The 15,558-nt window shown below is 47.2% G+C and overlaps 1 protein-coding gene across 1 annotated transcript in view; it reads left to right on the forward strand.

Annotated features, from left to right (window-relative positions):
* The window catches only part of SUGP1 (SURP and G-patch domain containing 1), a 303,889-nt gene that overhangs the window by 42,660 nt on the left and 245,671 nt on the right, over nt 1–15,558 (forward strand). The window contains exons 2-3 of the mRNA XM_069216188.1: nt 452–647; nt 2,835–2,935. Of these exons, the coding sequence (XP_069072289.1) occupies nt 452–647; nt 2,835–2,935 (297 nt within the window). The remainder of the gene's footprint in view (nt 1–451; nt 648–2,834; nt 2,936–15,558) is intronic.

The raw sequence follows: 15,558 nt of genomic DNA on the forward strand, positions 1-15,558 counted from the left end.
GCATTGGATTGTGGAGTGTGAGCCTGAACTCCTTTCCATTGCGAAGAGTTGAACTCGATCAGTTGGAGGGTGTAACATAAGCCACTTGTTCACTGGCTTAGTAAGGCGAATACATTTATAAGAGTCAATCGATTATCTTTAGCATAAGCCTGTATTAGATCGATTTACTTGCTTTGCTATAGCAATGTTTAATGTTGACATCACCTATATTTTCCTAGTCACTCATTCCGATGAAGTCTGTATAGCTATCATTTTCTCCATCACTCATTCTGAGGAAGTCTGTACATCTCTCTTGATTCTCTCTATTGTGGTGTGTTCCTTTTTGTTGATTCCAAGCAGGAAAGTTTGAACATTTGCTGCCTGTACCCAGACTTGATAAACTCTCAGGACACTGCACAATAATCTTTGACATTGTGAAATTAAGCTTTTATCAACCTGCTTGTTTATTCAGGAAAGAAGCTTGGAAAACCAATGCACCCTTCCAGGTGGACAAATACTTTGCCTAAAACAGTTCGACAGCATGAGCAGTTCATTGCCAAGAAGAGGAAAGAGATTGAAGCCAAACTTCAGCAAGAAGCAAAGCAGCGGGCTCTGGCGAACCAGCAACTCCTCCTGAGTAGACAGGCGTCTGCCGCCAAGGCCCGACCGTAAGTGTTTTTTTCTCTTTGTATTAAAGATCCCTTAAGAAGTGAGTGGAACTAAATATCTGGCTTACAGATGTTCTATAAGCCATCTTGTTTTTAAGCCACAGTATCAATTATGATAGCTTACAGCATGAGTATTCTTTTAGGTTATTCCTTAGTCTTAAAGGAACTTTTGAAAATGGCCCTTTGCTGCCCTGATAGTAATGGCGAGGTGGGGAGAATGGAGATTTGGGGTGGAGGGTTGCAGTGAGCAGAGAAGTGCACTAGTGGAGAGGGTTTTAAGGTGAGTGTTGATTTAAGAATTGTAAAGCTGTAGACGTTGTAACATGGATGAGGCAGATTAGTGGGTGTTTTTGGCAATATTTAAAGGAAGCTTTATGTGTATAAATATATTTATATCACTCAATGGTAGTTACCACTGTCGTTAAGGTTCAATCATTCTTTCCATTAATGAGGCTTTTTTTTTTTTCCCCTACATCTTTGGCCTCAGATTAAGTATTTAGCATAGTCACCTAAGATCTGCCACAACAAATTTCACACCGTTCCAAGCAGGGGAAAACAATAAATAAATTGTTTTCCATTTTAGTGTCCTTAAGAAATTTTGCTGACTCTACATCCAAAACTGTCCCATGGGTTTACACCAGACTTGGCACGAAAATAGAAATTCACTCAGAAAGTGTACTTTTGTTGAACCTGTTTGAAGCCTTTTGTATATCTTGGCTGTTTTAGCCAACATACCCAAAAGTTGAAGAAAAAAATAAAAAAGAGTAAGGCAGTCCCTTTGCCTGAGAAACATTTTTTACAGTTCTATTTTTCGCAAATCTACGGAACCAAAGCCTGATCTGTTGTCCGAAGTGATGCAATTGACAGGGCGCGAGAACAATCACCATTTCAGGGTGCCATCACTGTCTCCATGTCATGCAAAATAATTTAAAGGCCTCAAAGCACCCCACTCCTGCCCACAGTTTGATAGTTAAAGAAAATATATTTCCTGGCTTTGCAGACGGCCGCCTCCGGGTGTGATTTTTGATGTTTGGTGCTTGGATGCCCCAAATAGCATAGACACAGCCACGTTCAAAATTGGTGCCTGGGCTCTGCTGTTCTTTCAGGGACCACTGGCCCGAGGCACTGTTGTAGAAGGAGCATAGTACCTGAAAAGAGTCCAGGGACAACCCCTGCTGTATGTTGGGAGATAGTTGCAGACAAGGCTAATAGGTATGCTTTTGAAACCAGTGTTTTTTTTTTTTTTATTACGATGCTGCAGCATAGCTAAAGCAGACACCTGTGTGTGTACGTGCACATAACTATATATAATTTTGTTTAGATTTGGCCTAGAGAATGTTAACTTATCTTGCCAGCTGCATATTTTCCAGAAACACATGGTAAAAATATATTCATAGACACATACGTTTTGGGGTTTTGGTCCGTCCTTTTCATCAACTGATTTATTCACATTTTGCTTTCAACCACCACAGCTTACAAATGGGCAATGGATCAACCGATTTCATGCATTAGTTGGCTGTTCCAGTGCTTGTTTTACATTGGTGTCTGATGTGTTAAGTCTTTTAATGTCTGGCTACAGACTGCTTTAGTTGTTTTTGAGTCTCAGGTTCTCATTATTTTAAAACAGTTCATTGTGAAGTGGAATAGAGGCAGTGGGCTGTGGATCAGTCCAGTTTAGCTATTGGCTGGCTTGTGTTTTTGAACGCTTGCTCCTGCTTCAGTAGACTGTCGGGTCAGTGGCATTTCATGAAATTGGTGTCTGTTTCTAGTGATGGGAGCAGCAAGTATTTTGTTTCTTACAGTGCAGATAGTTGGAAAATAGAGCAACTCTTTGTTGATCTACTTGTGTTGCTGATTAATGTTTTTGTTTTACTCTGTGCACTCCTGCACAGATCAAAAAAATAATAATAATCAGCAACCAAAGAAAAAGAGCATTGGTGACACAAATAGGTCAGACCTAACGTTCAGATGTCCTCAGGACTGAAAAAGATGCATACTTGGTGTTGCCATCCAAGAGAGACAGTCTCTATATTTGTTGGGAAACAAGTTCATATTGTGTGATGAACTCGCTTGCGAGGTGGGTTGAAAGGGTAGACCTGCTTCCTTTTCTTTTGCTTCAAGCTTATTTGTGTTGAAAAATATTTGTCTGTATTTGGAAAATTGACTGTAAATCTTTCTCTCTTTTAGTGAAAGCTCCTCCGACTCCGCTGCGCAGATTGCAAATAAGTTTGCCAATGATGGGAGCTTCCTGCAGCAGTTTATGAAAATGCAGCAGGTGAAAACTAAGCGTAAGTGTCTTTTGAGTTTGTGTAGCACAGCTTTGGTGTCCCTTTTGGCTTAATGGCAACACTAGAAGCAGATAGTTTCATTTCAACTCTAGGTGCTGCAGCCGGTGCAGGAGACTTCCTGCCCCCACCACCCACACATTTGTGCCACGCCATGTGGCCCTAACTTAATATACCCTCTGGTGTGTAGTTTGAGGAATGACATGAAATCCAGCACCCATGAGCCCCTTGAACGAACACTGACTATGGGACCATTTGAGTTGTAAAAGGTGCTTCTTGACTGTACATAAAAATGGAGTGAAAATGAGGGTATGTCCAGAGTTAAACTGAGAAATCGAGGTCCCCTACTCTAAGAACCACCTTTAAACTATTACAATTAGATTAAACTCATTGACGAGTTCAGGGTGGGCTGTAGTGTTGGAAAGAATTATAGACTGAGTGATAGGTCTTGTGTGATAAAATCATGCATAGCCCCTTCAGGCACGTAGTTTCATCATAGATTGTGATCGAGTTCAAATCATATGTATCACATACACCAAGTCTGGACTTCAGGAATTTTTTCTGTTTTGTCGGGCCCACCTCCTCTGAACTAGTCATCCTTTACATGCAGATGCACAGTGCTGAGCTGCTTCAGTATAGATTACTCAGTATGTATTCCTCATGTTTGTATCTTAAAAACAATGAGCCTGTCAAGAAAGGTGAAATTTTAAACTGCATAAAGAAATGATGTTTTATTATAATTTAATTAGTGCATCAGACTCCTGGCAAGATTAAAATCTGTGTTGGTACCCCTTTAAAGCAGGCACAAGCCTCCTGAACTGTCTGGGACCTTCTAGTCACTGACCACTGAAACCCATATAAACACAGTAGAACTTGTTTTGAAACCAGCTTTATTTTCCCATCTGAACCCATTGCTTGGTTTGGTCAGAATTCTAATTTGTTTCTATGTGATGTGTTTGTAGAATACTTGACAAGTTCCTAAATTCCTGACAGCCCAAGTGGCCATCCCTTCCCCATGGCCGCTGAGAAACATTGGCCATAGTTATAGACTGCAACCCAAAGGTTTCTGTAAATTGTTGACATTGCATGATGGACGTGAATGCCTTTAAATTGCAATAATCCATGGTTGTGCTCCCTTATCGATCAAGGCATCTGCAGCCACACGCCTTTTTTTCTTTCCCTCAGCAGGAAGGTGTGTAGTCGACTGAGAGCAAAGCTTTATATGCTTGATGTCCTTGTAGGTGATTACTAACTTTTGTGAGCAAAATTATTTTTTTATAACCAAATTTTACAATGTGTGTAGGAAGTTGGCTCTGTATGTGCTATTTCAAAGTAAGGAATAGCATGCACAGAGTCCAAGGGTTCCCCTTAGAGGTAAAATAGTGGTAAAAATAGATAATACTAATGCTCTATTTTGTGGTAGTGTGGTCGAGCAGTAGGCTTATCCAAGGAGTAGTGTTAAGCATTTGTTGTACATACACATAGACAATAAATGAGGTACACACACTCAGAGACAAATCCAGCCAATAGGTTTTTATATAGAAAAATATCTTTTCTTAGTTTATTTTAAGAACCACAGGTTCAAATTCTACATGTAATAGCTCCTTCGAAAGGTATTGCAGGTAAGTACTTTAGGAACTTCAAATCATAAAAATTGCATGTATACTTTTCAAGTTATTGACAAATAGCTGTTTTAAAAGTGGACACTTAGTGCAATTTTTACAGTTCCTAGGGGAGGTAAGTATTTGTTAGGTTAACCAGGTAAGTAAGACACTTACAGGGCTTAGTTCTTGGTCCAAGGTAGCCCACCGTTGGGGGTTCAGAGCAACCCCAAAGTCACCACACCAGCAGCTCAGGGCCGGTCAGGTGTAGAGTTCAAAGTGGTGCCCAAAACACATAGGCTAGAATGGAGAGAAGGGGGTGCCCCGGTTCCGGTCTGCTTGCAGGTAAGTACCCGCGTCTTCGGAGGGCAGACCAGGGGGGGTTTTGTAGGGCACCGGGGGGGACACAAGTCCACACAGAAATTTCACCCTCAGCAGCGCGGGGGCGGCCGGGTGCAGTGTAGAAGCAAGCGTCGGGTTTTCAATGTTAGTCTATGAGAGATCTCGGGATCTCTTCAGCGCTGCAGGCAGGCAAGGGGGGGATTCCTCGGGGAACCCTCCACTTGGGCAAGGGAGAGGGACTCCTGGGGGTCACTTCTCCAGTGAAAGTCCGGTCCTTCAGGTCCTGGGGGCTGCGGGTGCAGGGTCTCTCCCAGGCGTCGGGACTTTAGGTTCAAAGAGTCGCGGTCAGGGGAAGCCTCGGGATTCCCTCTGCAGGCGGCGCTGTGGGGGCTCAGGGGGGACAGGTTTTGGTACTCACAGTATCAGAGTAGTCCTGGGGTCCCTCCTGAGGTGTTGGATCGCCACCAGCCGAGTCGGGGTCGCCGGGTGCAGTGTTGCAAGTCTCACGCTTCTTGCGGGGAGCTTGCAGGGTTCTTTAAAAGCCGCTGGAAACAAAGTTGCAGCTTTTCTTGGAGCAGGTCCGCTGTCCTCGGGAGTTTCTTGTCTTTTCGAAGCAGGGGCAGTCCTCAGAGGATGTCGAGGTCGCTGGTCCCTTCGGAAGGCGTCGCTGGAGCAGGATCTTTGGAAGGCAGGAGACAGGCCGGTGAGTTTCTGGAGCCAAGGCAGTTGTCGTCTTCTGGTCTTCCGCTGCAGGGGTTTTTCAGCTGGGCAGTCCTTCTTCTTGTTGCAGGAATCTGATTTTCTAGGGTTCAGGGTAGCCCTTAAATACTAAATTTAAGGGCGTGTTTAGGTCTGGGGGGTTAGTAGCCAATGGCTACTAGCCCTGAGGGTGGGTACACCCTCTTTGTGCCTCCTCCCAAGGGGAGGGGGTCACAATCCTAACCCTATTGGGGGAATCCTCCATCTGCAAGATGGAGGATTTCTAAAAGTTAGAGTCACCTCAGCTCAGGACACCTTAGGGGTTGTCCTGACTGGCCAGTGACTCCTCCTTGTTATTCTCATTATTTTCTCCGGCCTTGCCGCCAAAAGTGGGGCCTGGCCGGAGGGGGCGGGCAACTCCACTAGCTGGAGTGTCCTGCTGGGTTGGCACAAAGGAGGTGAGCCTTTGAGGCTCACCGCCAGGTGTGACAATTCCTGCCTGGGAGAGGTGTTAGCATCTCCACCCAGTGCAGGCTTTGTTACTGGCCTCAGAGTGACAAAGGCACTCTCCCCATGGGGCCAGCAACATGTCTCGGTTTGTGGCAGGCTGCTAAAACTAGTCAGCCTACACAGATAGTCGGTTAAGTTTCAGGGGGCACCTCTAAGGTGCCCTCTGTGGTGTTTTTTACAATAAAATGTACACTGGCATCAGTGTGCATTTATTGTGCTGAGAAGTTTGATACCAAACTTCCCAGTTTTCAGTGTAGCCATTATGGTGCTGTGGAGTTCGTGTTTGACAGACTCCCAGACCATATACTCTTATGGCTACCCTGCACTTACAATGTCTAAGGTTTTATTTAGACACTGTAGGGGTACCATGCTCATGCACTGGTACCCTCACCTATGGTATAGTGCACCCTGCCTTAGGGCTGTAAGGCCTGCTAGAGGGGTGTCTTACCTATACTGCATAGGCAGTGAGAGGCTGGCATGGCACCCTGAGGGGAGTGCCATGTCGACTTACTCGTTTTGTCCTCACTAGCACACACAAGCTGGCAAGCAGTGTGTCTGTGCTGAGTGAGAGGTCTCCAGGGTGGCATAAGACATGCTGCAGCCCTTAGAGACCTTCCTTGGCATCAGGGCCCTTGGTACTAGAAGTACCAGTTACAAGGGACTTATCTGGATGCCAGGGTCTGCCAATTGTGGATACAAAAGTACAGGTTAGGGAAAGAACACTGGTGCTGGGGCCTGGTTAGCAGGCCTCAGCACACTTTCAATTGTAAACATAGCATCAGCAAAGGCAAAAAGTCAGGGGGCAACCATGCCAAGGAGGCATTTCCTTACACAACCCCCCCCCAAACGAAAGAGGATGAGACTAACCTTTCCCAAGAGAGTCTTCATTTTCTAAGTGGAAGAACCTGGAAAGGCCATCTGCATTGGCATGGGCAGTCCCAGGTCTGTGTTCCACTATAAAGTCCATTCCCTGTAGGGAGATGGACCACCTCAACAGTTTAGGATTTTCACCTTTCATTTGCATCAGCCATTTGAGAGGTCTGTGGTCAGTTTGAACTAGGAAGTGAGTCCCAAAGAGGTATGGTCTCAGCTTCTTCAGGGACCAGACCACAGCAAAGGCCTCCCTCTCAATGGCACTCCAACGCTGCTCCCTGGGGAGTAACCTCCTGCTAATGAAAGCAACAGGCTGGTCAAGGCCATCATCATTTGTTTGGGACAAAACTGCCCCTATCCCATGTTCAGAGGCATCAGTCTGCACAATGAACTGCTTAGAATAATCTGGAGCTTTGAGAACTGGTGCTGAGCACATTGCTTGTTTCAGGGTGTCAAAGGCCTGTTGGCAGTCCACAGTCCAGTTCACTTTCTTGGGCATTTTCTTGGAGGTGAGCTCAGTGAGGGCTGTCACAATGGATCCATATCCCTTCACAAACCTCCTGTAGTACCCAGTCAAGCCAAGGAATGCCCTGACTTGAGTCTGGGTTTTTGGAGCTACCCAGTCCAGAATAGTCTGGATCTTGGGTTGGAGTGGCTGAACTTGGCCTCCACCTACAAGGTGTCCCAAGTAAACCACAGTTCCCTGCCCTATCTGGCATTTGGATGCCTTGATAGAGAGGCCTGCAGATTGCAGAGCCTTCAAAACCTTCCTCAGGTGGACCAGGTGATCCTGCCAGGTGGAGCTAAAGACAGCAATATCATCAAGATAAGCTGTGCTAAAGGACTCCAAGCCAGCAAGGACTTGATTCACCAACCTTTGGAAGGTGGCAGGGGCATTCTTTAAACCAAAGGGCATAACAGTAAACTGATAATGCCCATCAGGTGTGGAGAATGCGGTCTTTTCTTTTGCTCCAGGTGCCATTTTTATTTGCCAGTACCCTGCTGTCAAGTCAAAGGTACTTAGAAATTTGGCAGCACCTAATTTATCAATGAGCTCATCAGCTCTTGGAATTGGATGAGCATCTGTCTTGGTGACAGAATTGAGCCCTCTGTAGTCCACACAAAACCTCATCTCTTTCTTTCCATCTGTGGTGTGAGGTTTGGGGACCAAGACCACTGGGCTAGCCCAGGGGCTGTCAGAGCGCTCAATGACTCCCAATTCCAGCATCTTGTGGACTTCCACCTTGATGCTTTCCTTAACATGGTCAGACTGTCTAAAGATTTTGTTCTTGACAGGCATGCTGTCTCCTGTGTCCACATCATGGGTACACAGGTGTGTCTGTCCAGGGGTTAAGGAGAAGAGTTCAGGAAACTGTTGTAGGACTCTCCTACAATCAGCTTGCTGTTGGCCAGAGAGGGTGTCTGAGTAGATCACTCCATCTACTGTACCATCTTTTGGGTCTGATGACAGAAGATCAGGGAGAGGTTCACTCTCTGCCTCCTGATCCTCATCTGTTACCATCAACAGATTGACATCAGCCCTGTCGTGGAAGAGCTTAAGGCGGTTTACATGGATCACCCTTTTGGGGCTCCTGCTTGTGCCCAGGTCCACCAAGTAGGTGACCTGACTCTTCCTCTCTAGTACTGGGTAAGGGCCACTCCATTTGTCCTGGAGTGCCCTGGGAGCCACAGGCTCCAGAACCCAGACTTTCTGCCCTGGTTGGAACTCAACCAGTGCAGCCTTTTGGTCATACCAAAACTTCTGGAGCTGTTGGCTGGCCTCAAGGTTTTTGGTTGCCTTTTCCATGTACTCTGCCATTCTAGAGCGAAGGCCAAGTACATAGTCCACTATGTCCTGTTTAGGCTCATGGAGAGGTCTCTCCCAGCCTTCTTTAACAAGGGCAAGTGGTCCCCTTACAGGATGACCAAACAGAAGTTCAAAGGGTGAGAACCCTACTCCCTTCTGTGGTACCTCCCTGTAAGCGAAGAGCAGACATGGCAGGAGGACATCCCATCTCCTTTTGAGTTTTTCTGGGAGCCCCATGATCATGCCTTTTAATGTCTTGTTGAATCTCTCAACTAAGCCATTAGTTTGTGGATGGTAAGGTGTAGTGAATTTATAAGTCACTCCACACTCATTCCACATGTGCTTTAGGTATGCTGACATGAAGTTGGTACCTCTGTCAGACACCACCTCCTTAGGGAAACCCACTCTGGTAAAGATACCAATGAGGGCCTTGGCTACTGCAGGGGCAGTAGTTGACCTAAGGGGAATAGCTTCAGGATACCTGGTAGCATGATCCACTACTACCAGGATATACATATTTCCTGAGGCTGTGGGAGGTTCCAGTGGACCAACTATGTCCACACCCACTCTTTCAAAGGGAACCCCCACCACTGGAAGTGGAATGAGGGGGGCCTTTGGATGCCCACCTGTCTTACCACTGGCTTGACAGGTGGGGCAGGAGAGGCAAAACTCCTTAACCATGTTGGACATATTGGGCCAGTAGAAGTGGTTGACTAACCTCTCCCACGTCTTGGTTTGTCCCAAATGTCCAGCAAGGGGAATGTCATGGGCCAATGTTAGGATGAATTCTCTGAACAGCTGAGGCACTACCACTCTCCTAGTGGCACCAGGTTTGGGGTCTCTGGCCTCAGTGTACAGGAGTCCATCTTCCCAATAGACCCTATGTGTTCCATTTTTCTTGCCCTTGGACTCTTCAGCAGCTTGCTGCCTAAGGCCTTCAAGAGAGGGACAGGTTTCTTGTCCCTTACACAGCTCCTCCCTTGAGGGTCCCCCTGGGCCTAAGAGCTCAACCTGATAAGGTTCAAGCCCCAAAGGCTCAGTTCCCTCAGAGGGCAGAACTTCTTCCTGAGAAGAGAGGTTCCCTTTCTTTTGCTGTGTTGCAGTTGGTTTCCCAACTGACTTTCCTGTTCTCTTGGTAGGCTGGGCCATTTTTCCAGACTCCAGCTCTACTTTTTCACCCTGTGCCTTGCACTGTGCTCTTGTTTTCACACACACCAGTTCAGGGATACCCAGCATTGCTGCATGGGTTTTTAGCTCTACCTCAGCCCATGCTGAGGACTCCAGGTCATTTCCAAGCAGACAGTCCACTGGGATATTTGAGGAGACCACCACCTGTTTCAGGCCATTGACCCCTCCCCATTCTAAAGTAACCATTGCCATGGGATGTACTTTTCTCTGATTGTCAGCGTTGGTGACTGTGTAAGTTTTTCCAGTCAGGTATTGGCCAGGGGAAACCAGTTTCTCTGTCACCATGGTGACACTGGCACCTGTATCCCTCAGGCCCTCTATTCTAGTCCCATTAATTAAGAGTTGCTGTCTGTATTTTTGCATGTTAGGCGGCCAGACAGCTAGTGTGGCTAAATCCACCCCACCCTCAGAAACTAGAGTAGCTTCAGTGTGAACCCTGATTTGCTCTGGGCACACTGTTGATCCCACTTGGAGACTAGCCATACCAGTGTTACCTGGATGGGAGTTTGGAGTGGAACCTTTCTTGGGACAGGCCTTGTCTCCAGTTTGGTGTCCATGCTGTTTACAGCTATGACACCAGGCCTTTTTGGGATCAAAGTTTTTACCCTTGTACCCATTGTTTTGTGAAGAGGCTCTGGGCCCACCCTCCTGTGCAGGTTTTTGGGGGCCTGTAGAAGACTCTTTACTATTTTTAGTTTTGGTTGTCTCATCACCCTTCTGCTGGGGAGTCTTTGTGACCCCTTTCTTTTGGTCACCCCCTGTTGAAGTCTTGGACACCCTTGTCTTGACCCAATGGTCCGCCTTCTTTCCCAATTCTTGGGGAGAAATTGGTCCTAGGTCTACCAGATGCTGATGCAGTTTATCATTGAAACAATTACTTAACAGGTGTTCTTTCACAAATAAATTGTACAGCCCATCATAATTACTTACACCACTGCCTTGAATCCAACCATCTAGTGTTTTCACTGAGTAGTCTACAAAGTCAACCCAGGTCTGGCTCGAGGATTTTTGAGCCCCCCTGAACCTAATCCTGTACTCCTCAGTGGAGAATCCAAAGCCCTCAATCAGGGTACCCTTCATGAGGTCATAAGATTCTGCATCTTGTCCAGAGAGTGTGAGGAGTCTATCCCTACACTTTCCTGTGAACATTTCCCAAAGGAGAGCACCCCAGTGAGATCTGTTCACTTTTCTGGTTACACAAGCCCTCTCAAAAGCTGTGAACCATTTGGTGATGTCATCACCATCTTCATATTTAGTTACAATCCCTTTGGGGATTTTCAACATGTCAGGAGAATCTCTGACCCTATTTATGTTGCTGCCACCATTGATGGGTCCTAGGCCCATCTCTTGTCTTTCCCTCTCTATGGCTAGGATCTGTCTTTCCAAAGCCAATCTTTTGGCCATCCTGGCTAACTGGATGTCCTCTTCACTGGAGTTATCCTCAGTGATTTCAGAGTTGTTGGTCCCTCCTGTGAGGGAACCAGCATCTCTGACTATTATTTGTGGAGTCAGGGCTTGAGAAGCCCTGCTCTCCCTAAGTAGGACTGGAGGGGGGGAATTTCCCTCCAAGTCACTATCTTCATCCTCTGAGTTGCCATCCTCAGAGGGGTTGGCCTTTTCAAACTCTGCCAAAAGCTCCTGGAGCTGTACTTTGGTAGGTTTGGGGCCCATTGCTATTTTCTTTAGTTTACAGAGTGACCTTAGCTCTCTCATCTGTAGATGGAGGTAAGGTGTGGTGTCGAGTTCCACCACATTCACATCTGTGCTAGACATTATGCTTCTAAAAGTTGGAATACTTTTTAAGAAACTAAAACTGGTTCTAGAATCTAATTCAAACTTTTAACAAACTTTTAAACTCTAAAAGAAATGCTAAACAGGATCTAACACAAGGCCCTAGCAGGTCTTTTAAGAATTTAGAAAACTTTTCAAATTGCAAAAATCAATTTCTAATGACAATTTTGGAATTTGTCGTGTGATCAGGTATTGGCTGAGTAGTCCAGCAAATGCAAAGTCTTGTACCCCACCGCTGATCCACCAATGTAGGAAGTTGGCTCTGTATGTGCTATTTCAAAGTAAGGAATAGCATGCACAGAGTCCAAGGGTTCCCCTTAGAGGTAAAATAGTGGTAAAAATAGATAATACTAATGCTCTATTTTGTGGTAGTGTGGTCGAGCAGTAGGCTTATCCAAGGAGTAGTGTTAAGCATTTGTTGTACATACACATAGACAATAAATGAGGTACACACACTCAGAGACAAATCCAGCCAATAGGTTTTTATATAGAAAAATATCTTTTCTTAGTTTATTTTAAGAACCACAGGTTCAAATTCTACATGTAATAGCTCCTTCGAAAGGTATTGCAGGTAAGTACTTTAGGAACTTCAAATCATAAAAATTGCATGTATACTTTTCAAGTTATTGACAAATAGCTGTTTTAAAAGTGGACACTTAGTGCAATTTTTACAGTTCCTAGGGGAGGTAAGTATTTGTTAGGTTAACCAGGTAAGTAAGACACTTACAGGGCTTAGTTCTTGGTCCAAGGTAGCCCACCGTTGGGGGTTCAGAGCAACCCCAAAGTCACCACACCAGCAGCTCAGGGCCGGTCAGGTGCAGAGTTCAAAGTGGTGCCCAAAACACATAGGCTAGAATGGAGAGAAGGGGGTGCCCCGGTTCCGGTCTGCTTGCAGGTAAGTACCCGCGTCTTCGGAGGGCAGACCAGGGGGGGTTTTGTAGGGCACCGGGGGGGACACAAGTCCACACAGAAATTTCACCCTCAGCAGCGCGGGGGCGGCCGGGTGCAGTGTAGAAGCAAGCGTCGGGTTTTCAATGTTAGTCTATGAGAGATCTCGGGATCTCTTCAGCGCTGCAGGCAGGCAAGGGGGGGATTCCTCGGGGAACCCTCCACTTGGGCAAGGGAGAGGGACTCCTGGGGGTCACTTCTCCAGTGAAAGTCCGGTCCTTCAGGTCCTGGGGGCTGCGGGTGCAGGGTCTCTCCCAGGCGTCGGGACTTTAGGTTCAAAGAGTCGCGGTCAGGGGAAGCCTCGGGATTCCCTCTGCAGGCGGCGCTGTGGGGGCTCAGGGGGGACAGGTTTTGGTACTCACAGTATCAGAGTAGTCCTGGGGTCCCTCCTGAGGTGTTGGATCGCCACCAGCCGAGTCGGGGTCGCCGGGTGCAGTGTTGCAAGTCTCACGCTTCTTGCGGGGAGCTTGCAGGGTTCTTTAAAAGCCGCTGGAAACAAAGTTGCAGCTTTTCTTGGAGCAGGTCCGCTGTCCTCGGGAGTTTCTTGTCTTTTCGAAGCAGGGGCAGTCCTCAGAGGATGTCGAGGTCGCTGGTCCCTTCGGAAGGCGTCGCTGGAGCAGGATCTTTGGAAGGCAGGAGACAGGCCGGTGAGTTTCTGGAGCCAAGGCAGTTGTCGTCTTCTGGTCTTCCGCTGCAGGGGTTTTTCAGCTGGGCAGTCCTTCTTCTTGTTGCAGGAATCTGATTTTCTAGGGTTCAGGGTAGCCCTTAAATACTAAATTTAAGGGCGTGTTTAGGTCTGGGGGGTTAGTAGCCAATGGCTACTAGCCCTGAGGGTGGGTACACCCTCTTTGTGCCTCCTCCCAAGGGGAGGGGGTCACAATCCTAACCCTATTGGGGGAATCCTCCATCTGCAAGATGGAGGATTTCTAAAAGTTAGTCACCTCAGCTCAGGACACCTTAGGGGTTGTCCTGACTGGCCAGTGACTCCTCCTTGTTATTCTCATTATTTTCTCCGGCCTTGCCGCCAAAAGTGGGGCCTGGCCGGAGGGGGCGGGCAACTCCACTAGCTGGAGTGTCCTGCTGGGTTGGCACAAAGGAGGTGAGCCTTTGAGGCTCACCGCCAGGTGTGACAATTCCTGCCTGGGAGAGGTGTTAGCATCTCCACCCAGTGCAGGCTTTGTTACTGGCCTCAGAGTGACAAAGGCACTCTCCCCATGGGGCCAGCAACATGTCTCGGTTTGTGGCAGGCTGCTAAAACTAGTCAGCCTACACAGATAGTCGGTTAAGTTTCAGGGGGCACCTCTAAGGTGCCCTCTGTGGTGTTTTTTACAATAAAATGTACACTGGCATCAGTGTGCATTTATTGTGCTGAGAAGTTTGATACCAAACTTCCCAGTTTTCAGTGTAGCCATTATGGTGCTGTGGAGTTCGTGTTTGACAGACTCCCAGACCATATACTCTTATGGCTACCCTGCACTTACAATGTCTAAGGTTTTATTTAGACACTGTAGGGGTACCATGCTCATGCACTGGTACCCTCACCTATGGTATAGTGCACCCTGCCTTAGGGCTGTAAGGCCTGCTAGAGGGGTGTCTTACCTATACTGCATAGGCAGTGAGAGGCTGGCATGGCACCCTGAGGGGAGTGCCATGTCGACTTACTCGTTTTGTCCTCACTAGCACACACAAGCTGGCAAGCAGTGTGTCTGTGCTGAGTGAGAGGTCTCCAGGGTGGCATAAGACATGCTGCAGCCCTTAGAGACCTTCCTTGGCATCAGGGCCCTTGGTACTAGAAGTACCAGTTACAAGGGACTTATCTGGATGCCAGGGTCTGCCAATTGTGGATACAAAAGTACAGGTTAGGGAAAGAACACTGGTGCTGGGGCCTGGTTAGCAGGCCTCAGCACACTTTCAATTGTAAACATAGCATCAGCAAAGGCAAAAAGTCAGGGGGCAACCATGCCAAGGAGGCATTTCCTTACAATGTGTTGTTGAGAAATAATGCACACACAGCATGTTTCCATACTGGCAACATTGAGTCTATGTGAGGAAATGCCTCCTTGGCATGGTTACCCCCTGACTTTTTGCCTTTGCTGATGCTATGTTTACAATTGAAAGTGTGCTGAGGCCTGCTAACCAGGCCCCAGCCCCAGTGTTCTTTCCCTAACCTGTACTTTTGTATCCACAATTGGCACACCTGGCATCCAGGTAAGTCCCTTGTAACTGGTACCTCTGGTACCAAGGACCCTGATGCCAGGGAAGCTCTCTAAGGGCTGCAGCATGTCTTATGCCACCCTGGAGACCTCTCACTCAGCACAGACACACTGCTTGCCAGCTTGTGTGTGCTAGTGAGAACAAAACGAGTAAGTCGACATGGCACTCCCCTCAGGGTGCCATGCCAGCCTCTCACTGCCTATGCAAGTATAGATAAGTCACCCCTCTAGCAGGCCTTACAGCCCTAAGGCAGGGTGCACTATACCATAGGTGAGGGCACCAGTGCATGACCACTGTGCCCTACAGTGTCTAAGCAAAACCTTAGACATTGTAAGTGCAGGGTAGCCATAAGAGTATATGGTCTGGGAGTCTGTCAAACACGAACTCCACAGCACCATAATGGCTACACTGAAAACTGGGAAGTTTGGTATCAAACTTCTCAGCACAATAAATGCACACTGATGCCAGTGTACATTTTATTGTGAAATGCACCCCAGAGGGCACCTTAGAGGTGCCCCCTGAAACTGTATCCAACTACCTGTGTAGGCTGACTGGTTCCAGCAGCCTGCCACACTAGAGACATGTTGCTGGCCCCATGGGGAGAGTGCCTTTGTCACTCTGAGCCAGTAACAAAGCCTGCACTGGGTGGAGAT

This window comes from Pleurodeles waltl, chromosome 12 (genome assembly GCF_031143425.1).
Source record: "Pleurodeles waltl isolate 20211129_DDA chromosome 12, aPleWal1.hap1.20221129, whole genome shotgun sequence".
NCBI classification, from domain to species: domain Eukaryota; kingdom Metazoa; phylum Chordata; class Amphibia; order Caudata; family Salamandridae; genus Pleurodeles; species Pleurodeles waltl.